The 18,236-nt window shown below is 35.6% G+C and overlaps 1 protein-coding gene across 5 annotated transcripts in view; it reads right to left on the bottom strand.

The window, feature by feature from the left end:
• FKTN (fukutin) overlaps positions 1–18,236 on the bottom strand; it is an 89,156-nt gene that overhangs the window by 59,033 nt on the left and 11,887 nt on the right. For all 5 annotated transcript variants that reach the window (XR_013829119.1, XM_079927073.1, XM_079927074.1 and 2 more), the window contains exons 2-4: positions 16,892–17,078; positions 6,099–6,158; positions 2,120–2,323 (exon numbers count right to left, since the gene is read on the bottom strand). Coding sequence is in view for 4 of the 5 variants with exons in the window: in XM_079927073.1 (XP_079783199.1) it covers positions 2,120–2,323; positions 6,099–6,158; positions 16,892–16,996 (369 nt within the window). In the remaining variant the exon portion in view is untranslated. The remainder of the gene's footprint in view (positions 1–2,119; positions 2,324–6,098; positions 6,159–16,891; positions 17,079–18,236) is intronic.

Below are 18,236 nucleotides of genomic sequence, written 5' to 3'. Positions count from 1 at the left end.
CAATATTGTGAAAATGACTATACTACCCAAAGCAACTACAGATTCAATGCAATCCCTATCAAATTACCAATGGCATTTTTTACGGAACTAGAACAAAAGATCTTAAAATTTGTATGGAGACACAAAAGACCCCGAATAGCCAAAGCAGTCTTGAGGGAAAAAAAAGGAGCTGGAGGAATCAGACTCCCTGACTTCAGACTATACTATAAAGCTACAGTCATCAAGACAATATGGTACTGGCACAAAAAAAGAAACACAGATTAATGGAACAAGATAGAAAGCCCAGAGATAAACCCATGCACCTATGGTCAAGTAATCTATGATAAAGGAGGCAAGGATATACAATGCAGAAAAGACAGTCCTTCAATAAGTGGTGCTGGGAAAACTGGACAGCTACATGTAAAAGAATGAAATTAGAACACTCCCTAACATCATACACAAAAATAAACTCAAAATGGATTAGAGACCTAAATGTAGGGCCAGACACTATAAAACTCTTAGAGGAAAACATAGGAAGAACATTCTTTGACATAAATCACAGCAAGATCTTTTTTGATCCACCTCCTAGAGTAATGGAAATAAAAACAAAAATAAACAAATGGGACCTAATCAAACTTCAAAGCTTTTGCACAGCAAAGGAAACCATAAAGAAGACGAAAGGACAGCCCTCAGAATGGGGCTCAGATATTTGCAAACAAATCAACGGACAAAGGATTAATCTCCAAAATACAAAAACAGCTCATGCAGCTCAATAGTAAAAAAAAAAAAAAAACCCAATCCAAAAATGGGCAGAAGACCTAAATAGACATTTCTCCAAAGAAGACATACAGATGGCCAAGAAGCACATGAAAAGATGCTCAACATCACTAATTATTAGAGAAATGCAAATCAAAACTACAATGAGCTATCACCTCACACCAGTTAGAATGGGCATTATCAGAAAATCTACAAACAACAAATGCTGGAGAAGGTGTGGAGAAAAGGGAACCCTCTTGCACAGTTGGTGAGAATGTAAATTAATACAGACACTATGGAGAACAGTATGGAGGTTCCTTAAAAAACTAAAAATAGAATTACCATATGATCCAGCAATCCCACTACTGGGCCTATACCCAGAGAAAACCATAATTCAAAAAGATACATGCACGTCAATGTTCCTTGCAGCACTATTTACAATAGCCAGGTCATGGAAGCAACCTAAATGCCCATCTACAGACGAATGGATAAAGAAGATGTGGTACATATATACAATGGAATATTACTCAGCCATAAAAAGGAACGAAATTGGGTCATTTGTTGAGACGTGGATGGATCTAGAGACTGTCATATAAAGTGAAGTAAGTCAGAAAAAGAAAAACAAATATCGTATATTAACACATATATGTGGAACCTAGAGAAACAGTACAGATGAACCAGTTTGCAGGGCAGAAATTGAGACACAGATGTAGAGAACAAACGTATGGACACCAAGTGGGGAAAGCGGCAGGGTGGTGTGGGTGTGGTGTGATGAATTGAGTGATTGGGATTGACATGTATACACTGACGTGCATAACACTAACGACTAATAAGAAATTTTAAAAAAAGAATGATTAGATATCCAAATTTTGGACAAAGTTTGGATGAGACACAGTTGGCCTATTCATGTATATAACTTGACATAAAAGATGGCTCTTCATGCAATGGCTGAAAAAAGTCAGTTTTTAAAAAGGTACAAAAAAATGGTACTCTCATGTTGTTTGTGGTGATAATAAACACCAGTATTAGTAATTAAAAAAAAAAAAAGATAGATAGTGTCACTATGACACCCTGGCGCTACAACAGCTACCTTGTGAGGATGAGAGAAATGCAGGAAGAATTTCAGTGATGCACATGCTGACTTCAGTGGACAGCTCCACTAATACCAACAGCCACCAACATTTTAACCTCTTGTTATATCAGAAAAATAAGTCCCCTATTTGCTTAAGCCACTATTGTGTTTTGTTACTTATTGCTTAAAGTATTCCTGATACAATCTATAAAAGTCTTTATGAAAATTTTAAAATGTTTTACAGTTTAAATTGGTTTAATCCCATACTGTTTTGTAAAAGACACTCCATTATCTGAAAGCAAATCATCTTACCTCATTCTTCCATAGGTGATACTGTAGTGCAAATGCAGTAAAGTCTCTTGGAACACAGAAAAACTTGCATTCTGAAGCGGAGCCATGAGAAGCATTCTTGACTTGTTCAAAGTTTTTATTAATCAATTCCAGAATCAAAGGATCAATAAGGAACACAGGTACATTTTGACTGGATGTTAGCATAATAAATTTTTTAACTGTGCGCTGTTTGAGAGGAAAAGAATCCCCTTAGTTCTTCTAAACCAATACAATAATTTATCTTATTAAATTTTTATTCATTAATTTTATAAGGATATCTAGACTGCTTACTCAGTAGATTGCATGCTTATTAGTTTGCTAAAAAAATAAAACCCACAAATAAATAATACATTGTCCCTGTTCTCAAGAAGTACACAGTCTACTGAGGAAGACGAACAAATATTTACAATACAACGTAAAATATGCTATAGTAGAAATATATGCAACCTATTATAAAGTACAGAACAATAGCTACTAATTAACTGTACATCAAAAGGATAACAAAATCTTCATAGAGGAAGTAGTATCTGAAATGAGCACTTTGGGCTTACAAATTATTCCCTTGGTAGTAGCTAAATCTTTTCAAGCAAAAGTGGGACAGGAAATACCAGCCTTTTCAGTTTTCAAAAATCAGTCATGTCAACCTTTCTGAAACCAAAAATCAGTTGTATGTGCCACTTTTCTTCATATTTGAAATACTGCTTAATAATCTTGCCAGTCAAAAGACAAACTAAAATACATCGCCTGCCTGACCATTCCTATCTACAGTTTGATTTTCTAATAATACTGTAATATTTAAAAATATAATTCTGTTGAGCGGTAAACAGAACACCCTACTGGAAAAAATAAATTTCATAATTAGAATTGAAACAACAATCACACTTAGGAGTAAATAATACCTAAGTGTAGTCAAGTTAAATAGAATAACTGAAATACATTATTGCTTAAAAGCCTACTTTAGTGAAAGCAATAATGATTTCAAAGGGACGTATGCCATCAAAAAAAGATGTTTCAGGGAATTAAGGATAAATTTTTATTTACAAAATCTGAGGAAACTTATAAAAACATATACAAGATAAATAAATAGAGTATCAAGAATTATAAAAATTTAAAAAATGAGATAAAGGCAGGAATCAGTCTCTTATCCTTTGTTTTTACTGTAGAGTATTATGCAAATACCAAGAATATAATAATCTCTATTCTAGAAGAGTTTATCATCTCTTAGTGGGAAAGCCAACTAAGTAAAAAGTTAGAATAAACAATTATGCCCCCAAATTCAATAACAGATGAAATGGACAAATTTCTTCAAAAACATGATTAAGAAAACTACCACAAGATGAAACAGGAAATCTGACTTGCCCTATAACTATTAACAGAATTGAATTTGTTATGTATTAAAAAAAAAAAAACCTGCCATCAAAACAACAAGAAAAAACTCTAGACTCAGATGGTTCACTGGTGAATTCTATCAAAGCTTTAAGAGAAATAATACCAGTGTACAAAAACTCTTTCAGAAAACTGAGCAGGAGGAAATCCTTCCAAACTCATTTTATGAGGCCAGTGTAATCCTAATAGCAAAACCTGACAAAGACATTACAAAAAAAGAAAATTATATACCACCATCCCTCATGAACACAGATGCAATAATACTTAACAAGATACTAAAAAATCAATTCCTGTAGTTTTTAAAAAAAGAACCAAAAAAAGAAAAAAAAGGAAATATCATGACCAAGCAGGGTTTATCCCAGGAATGAAAGGCAGCATTTGAAAATCAATCAATAAAATTCACCGTATCAACAGAGTAAAGGGGAAAAACTCTATGATAATTTCAACACAAAAAAATATTTGACAAAATTCAATATCTATTTATGATTAAAACCTCTTAGCAAATCAGGAATACAACACTTGTTGAATTTGATAAAGATTATGAACAAAAAAGTCTATTACTGAATTGCAGTTCTTCATTTATCCTTGATACCAATCTTTCATCAGATACATGTTTTGCAAATATTTTGTAATCTGTGGCATTAGCTATTCATTTTCTTAATGGTGGCTTTTGATGAGCAGAAGTTTTAAATTTTGAGAGCCTAATTTATCAAAATTTTTTTCTTTCATGGCTATTACTTTCTGTGCTTTACACTAGGAGAATAAAAGAGGAAGGAAGATGATGAGATGACAGATACTAGTACATATAAGGTGCTTAATAAATGTCTGTTGAATGAATCTCTTTCAACTTGGTGTTTGTTGAATGAATCTCTTTCAACTTGATGAACACACAGCTTCATTATGATTATTAATATAAATATAGATTAGGGCAGGGTCAAGGAGAGATTCTACAACTCACCTTCTAAATATGCCTTCCAGGTTGTTATCAATGCAATCATCAAGGTTCCCTGGACATAGATGTCCAATTGACTCTAAATCCAATTAATTCTTAATCAACATGACTATTATCATCTGACCTTCAGTAATTCATTTTGTTTACAGGAAAGAAAAACGTCTTGTTGAGAAAAGGATACAATGAGACTGTAAGAGTCCATTCTTCTACAAGGGCTTGGCAGGACATGTTCTTAGTGAACACCAAGTTCCTAATAATCATCATATTTTCTCTTCTAAGCCCCTCAAATTATCTGTTTAATAACTCATTCTAGGATTTTATCAGGGTTCAGTATCACATCTATTGATGACATTTCACTTTTTCGTTCCTTCTAAAATATTAGAACAAAAGTATTTTAGTACTACTTCTCCCTTCCCTATGACTTTGCAAATACATTGCAAAAATTACATGCAGTGTAATTAACAAAGAGAATGTAGTAAGCTGCTCCGTAATTTTTTGCTCATTCATCTTGGAAGTCAACCCTTTTAAAACTATCTGTTATTTTCTCCCACCTCAAGGGTCATTCCCTGAATGAAAGAGATAGGGCTTCCCTTTCCCCTCCGACTACCCTAAGTTCACAAAGCAGAACTGCTACTTTTAATAAATTAAAAGTTTACATTGATACTTCTAGACCTGATAGTTGAGGAGTCTGATATAGGATATCTCAGACTTTACTTTTTAAACATAGTTCAAATCCAACTGGTATCAGCAATGACCTAAAATTATCACTACTTTATAGCTGCTTGGTGATTTGAAAACTCACTTCTAATCTAAAGCCTCTCATGTCTCTGGTTAAAGAGAAACCAAAGATTGAAGTGTATCCACAAGAAATAACTAGTCATATCCAATATGTATGCTAACAGGATAAATGTAATTTTTTAGCATTGTTTTTCATTCTAAATTTGATTAGAAAAAAGAAAATATATTTTATAAATTGTATAAATGTACAGGCTATGAAACAGGGATTTATTGTACATATTGCTAATTTTCCTTATCTTAAAAAGAAAACATGGGATTCCCTGGTGGTCCAGTGGTTAGGACTCTGTGCTTCCACTGCTGGGGGACCTGGGTTCGATACCTGGTTGGGGAACTAAGATCCCATAAGCCCTGCGGCACAGCCAAAAAAAAAGAAAACATGTTGAATAGATTTTTACTCCTAAACTCCTATTTACTAGGTAAATTTACTAGGTAAATAGGTACTCCTATTTACCTTTATTCTTGGTTCAATTCTGATTCACATATTTATTCACTTGGGGAAGCACCACATCTCAGTGAATGAGGATTTTGGAGGCAAGCAGTTAGAATCTGGACTCAGCCACTTATTAGCCAACCAACCATAATCTTTCTAAGTGAACTGAGGATAAACATATGTACTGACTTCTTAAAGTTTGCACAAGGACTAAATGAGATACTGCATGTAAAGTACTTGGCACAGGGTCTGCCTCTTCCTTTCTATCACCTACTACCTGTTTTCACAAAGCTAGCTATTATCATTGTCATCATTCAACAAATACTTATTAAGTATATAAATGAATGAACTAAATGAACATGGCAGTTGAGGAAGTTCTTGATTATCATACATACCCACTGTGTGCCATCAAATCCAATTCGGCTTCCTTTGGATTTTGATAAACCAGCTCCATTCTAGGAAGATTAAAAAAAAAAAAATTGTAGTAAATTCAAAGCCCAGCATGCAACATTCGATTTAGGGGTAGGTATGATTCAATCTATATAACTGGTTCATAATCATTAAAAAGCATTATCTAAATACCTATTTTCATACAGTCATGAGCTAAGAATTCTACAAGTACATAATACAACTACCCAAGACGGAAAACACTGACAGATTGCCATAATTTAATTAAGTGTCATCACTTAATTAAATAAATACGGTCAACATCTCTGAACCAATTAATTTCCATCAGTGAATAGTAAACTCTTTGCTATCTCTTTAGAATTAGTGTTTATCCATTTAGCTCCATATCCCTAACTTCAGCTTACCTCCACACACTGACTTAGTGTTTGCAGACCTTGGCAAAGTGATAAGAAAGTATAATAATTATTGAGCAGCTTCTAAGTGTACTTCCACATATGAATTATGTATTATCATCTATCTCGCATAACTATCATGCAAAGTAGGCATTATTATTTCTGTTCCACAGAGAGCTCCAATGCCCACACTTTTCATAACATATATCATACTTGCAAATGTTGAGTTATTTTTTAAAGAATATTTTTTAAAACATTCAGGTCTAGAGAATCAGAAGGAAAAAAGTATTATCAGTTCTTCATGTGTTAATCACCAAAACACTTTGAAAGTCACAGGAGAAAGAATGTCTGATGGTCTAGAGACAAGAGGAAGAATGTTTCAAGCTCAAAGAAGTTTCTTATGCCTTGAATGTGCTCTTTATCTGTTAGATGGAAGGATTTTGAAAAGCAGTAAGAATATTCTCACCCTGAAAATGAAGTGTGCTGCAAGTTCCTAAACAGGAGACTCATTTCCCCATTAAACTGTAAACTCAAGGGCAGGGACCAAATCCAATCCACCTTTGTATCACCAGTATCTAGCATAGTGCTTGACAACTAGTAAAATGCTTAATAACTGTTTGCTAATTGGAGGGAAGGAAGGAAGAAAGGTATACTGAGTGATTAAGGTAGAACTAGAACTGGTCTCTCCTCACAAGCTCTGCAACTTAAACAGTAACATTTTAACACCAAGGAATATTTCTCTAGGATTCAGCAAGAGCACTCCTGGTTATATGTCCGAAGAAAATGAAAACACTTATTCGAAAAGATACATACATCCCAATGTTCATAGCAGCATTACTTACAATAGCCAAGATTTGGAAGTAACCTAAGTGCCCATTAACAGATGAATGGAAAAAGATGATGTGGCGCGCGCGCACACACACACACACACACACACACACACACACACACACACACACACACACACACACACTGGAATACTACTCAGCCATAAAAAGGAAATCCTGCCATTTGCAATATGGATGAACCTAGAGGATATTATGCTTAGTGAAATAAGTCAGACAGAGAAAGTCAAATACTATATGATATCATTTATATGTGGAATCTAAAAAATAATGAATGAATATGACAAAACATAAACAGACTCATAAAGAACAAACTAGTGGTTAGCAGTGGGGAGAGGGAAGTGGGGAGGGGCAAGATACGGGTAGAGGATTAAGAAGCACAAACTACTATGTATAAAATAAATGAGTTTTGAAGATATATTGTACAGCACAGGGAAATATTGCCAATATTTGATAACAACTTTAAATGGAGTATAATCTATAAAAATATTGAATCACTATGTTGTACACCTGAAACAAATATAATACAGTAAATCAACTATATTTGAATAATAAATTAATTTTTTACAAAGAAAATATACCAAGGATATTTACAAAACATCAGAGGCAGCTTTGCGATCTTCATCCTTGAAAAAAGATTGCAAATTCTATAATATAGCCACTTGTTGCTCACCATAGCCCTACATTAGTAGATAAAACTAAATTTCTGAGTTGTTTAATTTGTTTTCTCTATTGGATCAGTCCCATCAGTATACAAATAAGATATTATTTCTCCTACCTTAAATAATTAAAACAGAAAACCCGTCTTGACTTCTCTTTTCCCAACTAACAATTTTCTGTCCCCCCTTTACAGCAAAACTCTTAATGGGTAGTCCATTCTCACTCCCTCCAATTTCTCTCCTGTCATGTACTTACTTGAGCTTAAGTTCACTCTGCCGAGTATTCATCAAGTTCACCAGTAACCTCCATATTGCTAAATCCAATGGTCAACTATGAGTTCTTGTCTTATTTGATCTATCAAGAATTATTTATCACCTCTGCCTCACCTAAACACTTCATTCACTTGGCTCTCAGGATCCCCATACTTCTGGTTTCCTGCTATTTCTCTCCAACTACTCCTTGGTCCCATTTACTACTTCTTCTCAGCTTCATGACATGTTGGAGGGTTCCAAAGCTCAGACCATGAGATTTTTCTCCTCCTCTTTTTACTCTATGTTTACTTCCTTGGTAACTCATCCACTCACAGCTTTAAATACAATCTATATGCTTACAACCCCCAGTTTATATTCCCAACCACATCAGTCCTTTGTACTCCAGACTTATATATTCAAATGTCTATTCACCTTCTTCATTTGGATGTCAGATAGGCATCTCAAACTTAGTATGTACAAAAAAACTCCTGATCTTCACCATTCTTCAAACTTGCTTCCTCTAGTCTTTCCCATCTCATTAAACAGCAACTTCTCCCTTCCAATTATCTAGGTCAAAAATACTAGCATTGGGGCTTCCCTGGTGGTGCAGTGGTTAAGGATCCACCTGCCAATGCAGAGGACACGGGTTTGATCCCTGGCCCGGGAAGATCCCACATGCCGCAGAGCAACTAAGCCCGTGTGCCACAACTACTGAGCCTGCGCTCTAGAGCCCACGAGCCACAGTTACTGAGCCCACGTGCCACAACTACTGAAGCCCGCGTGCCTAGAGCCCGTGCTCTGCAACAAGAGAAGCCACAACAATGAGATGCCTGCACACCGCAAAGAAGAGTAGCCCCCCGCTCACCACAACCAGAGAAAGCCCCCACACAGCAACAAAAACCCAGCACAGCCACACACACACACACAAACCTAGCATTATCCCTGACTCTTTTCTGTCTTTCATACCCCACATCTAGCCCATCTACAAATCCTGGTAATTCTACTTTCCATTTCTCACAAACTCCACTACTAGCTCCTGTGTCCAAGCCATCATCATCTCATGTAAATTACTAGAACACCTTCTAACTGGTCTGTTTCAGTCCTTGCCCCTACAATCTGTTCTCAACGGAGCATCCACACTACTTCTTTTTATTAAAAAATGTCAGGTCGTGTCACATTTCAGCTCAAAACCTTCCTAGAGTCCCCAATCTCATTCAGAATAAAAGCCAAAGCCTTTATAGTGGCTTACAAGGCCATAAAAAATATAGAACTCTCTGACCTTACCTACTATTCTCCTCTCTCACTCCTCTACAGCCACAGTGATCTCTCTGCTGTTTCAAAACTGCCAGGCGAGTTCCTGCCTCAGGACCTTTGTGTTTCCTTCGGTCTCTACTTAGTGTACTCCTCTTCTAAACATACACATAGCTCATTCCCTTTACATAGGCTGTTTCCTCTATTTGTAATGGCTCTCCCATCCTTCTTTACATGGAGAACTCCTACTCATCCTATAAGACCAATCCAAACTATTACTTTATCCATGAAATACTTAATCATATCCTTCCCAAATAGGTTACTCAGCAGTTCCTCATTCCCTGAAAACTTTGCACTTATCTAAGCTCAGAGAGTCAAGGATAGGGACATAAGAGGATCCACTTTTATAGAGCTTGAAGATTATACAATTTTGGTGGTCCTTTTTCAGAAAAAAAAAATGCAATAAATTATCTATTGCAAACTTTACAAAAATACACAGTTTTGTAACATATTCCTAAGGCTCCTCCAAGAGCCTTGGAAGTGAGGGGAGCTGCAGTTTAAATTTCATTATCTTAATGGTTAATCCACCTCGGTAGGAACAGTTAATGGTATGCAGTGGCTACAACTTTGCTGTACAGGAGGAACGCAGTCACTATCAACCAATGGCCCTACAAATGGAGAACCAAGAGAATAAATAACCTGGCCTCTTTCCTCCTGGTCTCCAGTCTCCAGCTGATGCTTCCCATTGACTAAACCCAAATGGCAAACAAAGAGCAAGGGAGCTCAGCTAATGTAGTCCACAGAGGTCAGCCTCCCAAGGCACAGAGTATGGCGAGGAGAGGACCTGGAGAGGCAAACAGAGACTATCTACCGCACCATGGTAAGAAGTTGGGATCTTATTCCATAGGTATTTTATGCAGAGAATAACTTGATCAGAGCTGTATTTAAGAAAAATAACTCTGACGGCTGTTATTTTTGCCTGAAGAGCATTACAAAGGGTAGAGGTAAAGAAGAGTTCTTAAGCTATAAGTAGTAAAGTAGGCAGAACAGTGTTTTATGATGTGTGATTTGAAGAAGTAACATATCATATTGATATCATTTGTTTATATGTCTCTATATATTTCTTTTCCCCTTTCCCCTTCAACCCCAAACTCCCCCAATTTGTGGGTTCCTAGGCAGCAAGGACTGCACTTGATTCATCATTTTGTCTCATAGCCTAGTACTGTGCTTAGCACATAGTAAACTCTCAACAAATACTTGACAAATGAATGACTGAATGTTCTAAAAGAAAAGCCATAAGGTAAAAGTCAAGAGGTTAAAAACGTCTAAAGATATTCTGAAACACTATCTATGAGATATTTGTGTTGAAAACTTAAGTGAAATGAATAAACGAATGGAGAGATAGAATCAGATCCCAAACAGTCTGGTGGCTACTGAACTCCACTGATAAATGATAAATTAAGATATGCCATCAAAGAAAAAGCATTCAGGAAACAGAAGTAAAGATTTAAATGATCCTGTCATTTTTTAAAGATAGTAGCCAACAATCAGTTTCTTACAGACACCAAAAAACAATTCTTAATTCAGCATGATAATTGATCATGCCTATTGGACCTAATGGTAGTACTTTAAAGAAATTTTTTTAAGTCTTCAATAACTGGTGGGAAAGCTATGTTTATTAATAATCAAAGCTGCTTGGCCAGAAACTTATACAGCTTAAAGTCTGGGAATAAACGGAAAAAAATTTTAAATACCCTTTAATTCTAATGAAAGAAATTCTTTCACATTTCTCCTGGATAATGGCAGGAGTGGCGGGGGCGGGGGAAGGATGGGAAGGGGGAACAGTAGCATTTATCAAAGTTTACCATACCAGATGAGACTATCAAGCATGATATTCTTTCTCAGCAATGACCTAGACATTAGCCTTCAGAACAAAACGGAACTAGCCAGAAGTCAAAGAAGATCTAAGAAAAATCATGCTTCAGTAACTGACCAACTGAAAACACTTCAAAAACCTGTTACACATGATCTAAATGCTTATAAGATTAATTTCCATTTCTAATAATGGATTATGAAATTGTTCACTGTGAATGACTACTGCCAAATTTGAAATCCAAATTCCCCTTTCAACTCCCTCCCCTGCCTTCTAACCAAACACACACAGGTTACTAAATATAATGCAAAGAACGATATCCTAGCACAGAACACTGTAAGTGGCCTTCTAGGTAATAAGAATAACTGATTACTACAGGCAGCGGTGCAGCTTACGGTTGTAAGTCAAGAACATCATCAAGGTTTGGTTCACTCAGTGCTTTACACAAACATGGTTCACTGGCTTTGTCTTCTTTCCACTGAGGCATCAATATTTTATGACTTTCAATTGGGATGCAGAACTCCTTAAAGCTATCTCATTTCATATCTTCTTATCAATGTTATAGTGTTTTGTTTGAACATACTTGTATTTACATGTTGGAATAGCCCTATGAGTGAAGACACAAGCTTTAGGAACTGAACTTAGCAATCTTTTTTTAAAATGTATTCTTTTATTTATTTTATTTTTATTTTATTTTTTTAAAATTTTTGGCCACGTTGGGTCTTTGTTGCTGTGCGCGGGCTTTCTCTAGTTGCGGCGAGCGGGGGCTACTCTTTCATTGCAGTGCGTGGGCTTCTCACTGTGGTGGCTTCTCTTGTGCAGCACAGGCTCTAGGCATGCTGGCTTCAGTAGTTGTGGCACACGGGCTCAGTAGTTGTGGCTCATGGGCTCTAGAGAGCAGGCTCAGCCAAACAACTGAATGAAGGTTTAAACTCAGGACTATCTAGGCCCAAAACTCAAGAATTACTGCTGCTACCACTTCTATCAAATTTTGAGTTCCTTGAGATTTAGGACCTATGTTCTACTTATCTCTGTATTCCTACCAAGTGCCCTTTATGTAACATATAGTCAAGAAATACAGACTGAATGAGCAACACAGAATCATAATCACACTATCCTGTTAAATGCAGTAAAAAACAATGAACAACTGACATTCCCTAGAGGGTGCTAGAGACAAGTCCTTCCCTTTGAAGGCCTGGAAGAGTTTGTATTTCAAAGACTTGGATGGTTGTTATGGAATCTGAAGAGTGAACTGTATCCATCAGTGGAATTTTACCAGACCCAACAGATATAATCTGCTAGTTCCTATCTTCAATGCTATCAGATAACTGGATTATTCAGACCTCATTTAGGAGGACACTGAAAGACTAAACTTGCATAACCAGCTAGGGTCAAAAGGAATTCCATGGTGAGGCCCAAGAAATAGATAGACAGAAGTAGCCCTCCTTAACTCCAAGAAAGAAAATAGCCCTTCTTCCCTAACCAATGATAGATATTGTATTTCTCTCCATTGAAGAGCCTGAAAAACTCTGTAGTCCTAAACATTTACTACACTAGATATGGGTTGGGGACCAAAGATAAAACCCATTTTTCATGCCTGCCCTAGTTCTAATACATAATCTCAAGGGTCTCTCTAAATCACCTCAAAGTTCAAGGATGACCTAGAATCAAGGTTTCTCTGTTGATGACGCTGACCTATTATTTAGTATTGATCAAGGCTGCTATTATGTACTCTTTTGCCAAATCAAACAAATTTGACTGAACTAAAAATCATTTTCATGTGAACTTTCTTTATTTATCTAAGATTATCCCCCCAAAATATTGTTCACTGAACAAATGAGGAAGACAATTCAGATACGATGAATAAACAAAGTTCACAAAATTCTGGGTTCTCCTCCTATGTCAGGAGAATCTGTATTAGATTACAGAGGATGCATCTGTACTTCCCTAAAGTTTGTATGTAAGTAAAATCTTGAAGTTTAATAAAAAGCCAAAAGTTAAAAGTTTTTCCACAACAAAACTAAAAAATTTTTAAAAGTTGGTAGCTTCAGCAGTTAGTCTAACCCTATTTTTAAATAAAGCTTTTTTTTTCTGTTAGTATAGAGAAACTACTTGTATTTGTTACAAAGTATCTTACCTTCACATTAATAATATATAGGAAACATTTATTGTCCCATTAACATCTGTCCCCAATTAAATTATAAATATAGAGAGGAAAGAGACTACTTCCCAATCACTATCACCTTAGCAAAATGCCCAACACATGACTTTTACATAAAAGTTTCTGAATTAATAAGTTTTAAAATTCCATCTTAAAGAATGCAAAATTACTTGGCTAGGAATAGTTTAATATAATTTCCATATTCTTCAATAAAATAAAAATAACCTTTGGTATTTAGAACTTAGATGTTGTAATTTCCACCTATTATTAAAATTAAACATAAAAAACAAGAACTCTAGTACAGATAATGCAAATTTCACAAATTTAATAGTATACAAAGGTTAACTGAACTTTATTTAATTTAATGCTTTATTTTGTTCAAAATATTCTATTTTGTTTAAAGAATATGGCACTTATTACTAAAGCAGTTTGTATGTCATGGACTCAATAAAACAAATACTATTTTTCATTATAAAATTGACGATAATAATAATAAAAATAATAGCTAATATGTACTGATCTCTTTCTATGTGACTTGTACTGTTCCAAACGCTTTATGTATATTAATTCATATAAGTTTCACAAGTCTCATAGGTGGTACTGTTACTGTCCCAATTCCATAGATGAGGAAGTAGAGGTCAAGTAACAGAAGTCAAGTAATTTACCCAAGATCCCACAGCTAATAAGCAGGATAGATGAGGTTTAATCCTAGGCTGGAGATCATGCTCTTAACAACTATGCCACATCGCTTACCAAGGAAGAAGGTCTGGACAGGAGTTATTTACATGAATTTAACATATAATTAAGATTGGATTTTTAAATTAATGAAGTCATTCAATAAGTGACATTGGGACAGCTGACTAACCATTTGGGTAAAACTGTAAATTAAATATCTAACTCATACCTCATACTAAAATAAATTATATTTTGTATAAAAATTTAAACATAAAATAGTATCTGATGAAAATACAGGTGAATAGTTCCATAATCTTGGGCTACTTACGACATAAAAACCAGATGCCCTAAGGGAGAAAGATCTTGATACCTGTCTACCTAGAAATTAAATAGAACACTAGTGTATTAAGGGGGTACATCGTGAATATAAAGGTAAAAGGCAAATTAATAAACTGGGGAAGATATTTGAAATATATACGGTAAACGCTTAATATCCTTAAAACTATAAAGAACAGCTACAGAAAAAGACAACAACATCAGAAAAATATGCAGATAGGAATAAAAAGAATTATAATAAAGAAATAAAAAGAACCAGAAAGCATATGGAAAGATGTTTAACCTCATTAGAAAGAAATGGCCTCTAATGGAGTTTAATATCTCTCGGCTCTTGAACATCAAAAATACCAGAAATATAAAGAACAAGCGCTCTTGGGGTAGACTCCTCAGGTTTAAATTCTATCTCCCTCACTTAATAATTGTGTGACACTGGACAAATTTAGTAAGTTTCTCTAAACCTCAGTTTTTTCTGCTGGGAAAATGAGGACAATAGGATCTACTCAATTTGTTGTTATAAGAATTAAATATATGTGAAGTGCTTAGCATAGTGCCTAGCCTATGAGCACACCAAAAAACGTGAACTGCTATGGCAGACACGATAGGTAAGTTGACCTAACACCCACTCCCAAAACCCTTCTCCTTTGCGATCTCTAATATAAAGTCTGGAAAACCTAACTAACAACAGCATTAACACTAATAGTAAAATCTTGCTTTCCGAGATTTTCTTACAGCTGGGAATCTGCTGGCCATGTCTCAAAAGAAGAAGCCTCCTAGAATGCACTATTTCCTCCTCCAGCCTGGACTGTAGCACCAGGGAAATGTCAAGAGAATTTTGGAAGCTCTGGACTGAAAGGTATGAGACAAATAACCCTCTATTTGTTTAAGCTACTATTAGCCAAAAGCATCTCAAAAGCATGACACGGATGCCATAATTATTGTTATTGTTGTTATTATTCCCATATTTGGAAAGTGGATAGGAAATCAGGCACACTACTTATCCTTAGGAAAGGTGACTTTGCAATATGTAACAAAATCTAGAATGTACATCCTAGACCCAGAAATTCCACTCTAGGACTTTATCCTAAGAAAATAATCAGCAAAGGGTTGAAGATGAAACACAAAGACATTCACTGGGTCAACAGCCAAGACAGCTGGTAGCCTCAGTACTTGTCAATTATTTTTAAAATAATATAGCCTGGAAAGAATGGAGTTAGGTACACCTGTCAGGCTTGCATGTTAGAAACTGGGTAATTGGGGTAGGTTATCTAACATCTCTGTCAGAGTTTTGGTTTTCATATTTGTAAAATGAGGTCTAGGAACCTCATGTAATAATGCTGCATAATAAACCTCTCTCAGTCTTAAAGGCTTAAGCATTTGTTTTCTCCCTCATAGATGTATGAGTCAGCTGGGCAGCTATGTTTGGTCTGCTCCATACACCTAATTCAGGGCTCAGGCTGGAGGTCAGCATCTACCCAGGGCACACTCTTCTCCTGGCAGGTCAGGGGAGCACAAAGGGCAAGACACATCATACGAGCCCATTTGAAATCTCTGAAAATGTCTGTAACATTCCACAAGCGAAAGTAAGTCTCATGGTCAAGCTTAACTAGGGCAGGGAAGTATCATCCCCTTTGGGAGGGAAAGGGAAGTAAATGGTTCTGAAGAACAGTTCTAACTATCAAATGACAATACAAACGAAAACATATTTCCCCCCCAGAATGGTTTTAGGGTTAAATTAAGCATAGACAGTATCTAGCACAATTCTCAATAATGGTAGCTATTATTATAATTAATCCCAGTGGGAGTGTTTGGCAACTTTTCACAATTCAGCAATACCTTCTCAACTTTGGAATTTCTTATCTGGACTTCTGTATGATCTTCAGAAGCTACCAGATTCCAAATTATTGTCTCTACATCTTTATACCTATAGATTTATAATAAAGGTAAGTTATAACACTACACTTCCCTGTTAGACACTATATTAAAATATACTCTGTACTAAAATAAACTAATTCTAATATTTTATCAAAATTATTTATCATTGAATTCTTTCCAATGAGTGATGATCTGTTTGGAAAAATAACAATTTTCACATAACTCTATCAGAAAATTTCAACATCACTGAAACTTGGCACCTCTGACTTTTAGCATGTTATTAATAATATTTAACTGTAATTTTGAAGTGCTTGCCACACTCACGAGGATGAGAATCTCAAAGAACTATTTCTGCACGGATTTTAAAAACTGTGATTAATTTTATGTACTGCAAAAGGGAAGTATGTTAGGAAAATATACAGCTAAAATGAAGTCTAATAATGAGAAAGGAGGAAAAAAATTACCTTTGCTGATAAATAGTGCTTGTAGTAGTACAACTGAAACAGCAGAAATGCAGAACTTGTCAAAGTTAAAAGCGCCAAAATCACGTTCTTATTGATCCTACTCATTAGTCTGCGGTGCTCACTTGGTTGTCTTTTGAAAGTAACCCAGTTGGTTTCATCTTTTTGGGTAAGAAGATAATCTTGTTTTCTGTGAACAAAAAGATATTTCTAAAGAGACAAAAATCTGTATTTAATTTTCACCTTTAATAACCAAGAAAAAGTTATCTAAAGTTCAACAGAACCTTCTTTGACTTGGTAATTTCCTATCCTAAAGAAATAATCAGATATGAGACCACACTTGAAAGAACAAAAAAGTTTATCATAGCATTCTTTACAGTTGCAAATAACAAAAAACATAAATGGGATATCTATAAAAACTGACCAAAAGAGACTGGGGGGCTTCTCCCCCAGGGTTTCTGATTCAATAGAACTGGGGTAAGTCCTCTGAATTTGCATTTCTAATGAGTTCCCAGGCAATGCTGATGCTGCTGAACATACTAAGAACCACTTCCATAGAAAAAAATTAAGTTTTTGGTCAAGGAACATCATCTGTATAATAGCTCTTTGTGTTTTGTTATGTAGGATGTGGTCAGTTTTTATAAATATCCCATATACATTTTCATTTTCTGCAAGTGTAAAAAAAGCCACGATAAAAATTTTTGTTCTTTCATCTTTGGTCCCATCTGACTATTTCAGAACAAGAAATTTAATATAGTTCTACTTCTTCTTACCTCCTCTCCACTGTTTGATTTTGGTCAAACATATTCAATTCAGTTCAAATGTTTATATTTATTCCTTTAAATATACTAACACCTCTATTACTTGATGTCTAAACTTTGTATGTCTTTAGTTCTCCAGCTAAAAAATAAGAGAAAATCTACCTTCTGCATCTCTCCTCTTTCAATCCTGACTTTTATTAGTTTACTTTGCTATCGTTCTATCGCATTCTGCAATACAAATCTCACAGCTTTTTTAGTCTTATTCCTACTATATTCCCTGCCAATCCTTTTGCTGTATCATCTCTGTTCAGCTACTGGATGGCTGGTATTCATCTTCTCCTTAGGACTTGTGGGCACTATTTACCTTGAGTTCCTACATTGTTCAAAAATGGGTGTCAGGCTTCCCTGGTGGCGCAGTAGTTAAGAATCCACCTGCCAGTGCAGGGGACACGGGTTCGAGCCCTGGTCCAGGAAGATTCCACATGCCATGGAACAACTAAGCCCATGTGCCACAACTACTGAGCCTGAGCTCTAGAGCCCCTGAGCCACAACTACTGAGCCCGTATGCCTAGAGCCTGTGCTCTGCA

The sequence above is a fragment of the Stenella coeruleoalba genome (genome assembly GCF_951394435.1).
Source record: "Stenella coeruleoalba genome assembly, chromosome: 7".
In the NCBI taxonomy this organism is placed as follows: Eukaryota; Metazoa; Chordata; class Mammalia; order Artiodactyla; family Delphinidae; genus Stenella; species Stenella coeruleoalba.
Note: the sequence above shows the minus strand (reverse complement) of the source record. Positions and strands in the feature narration are given on the sequence as shown.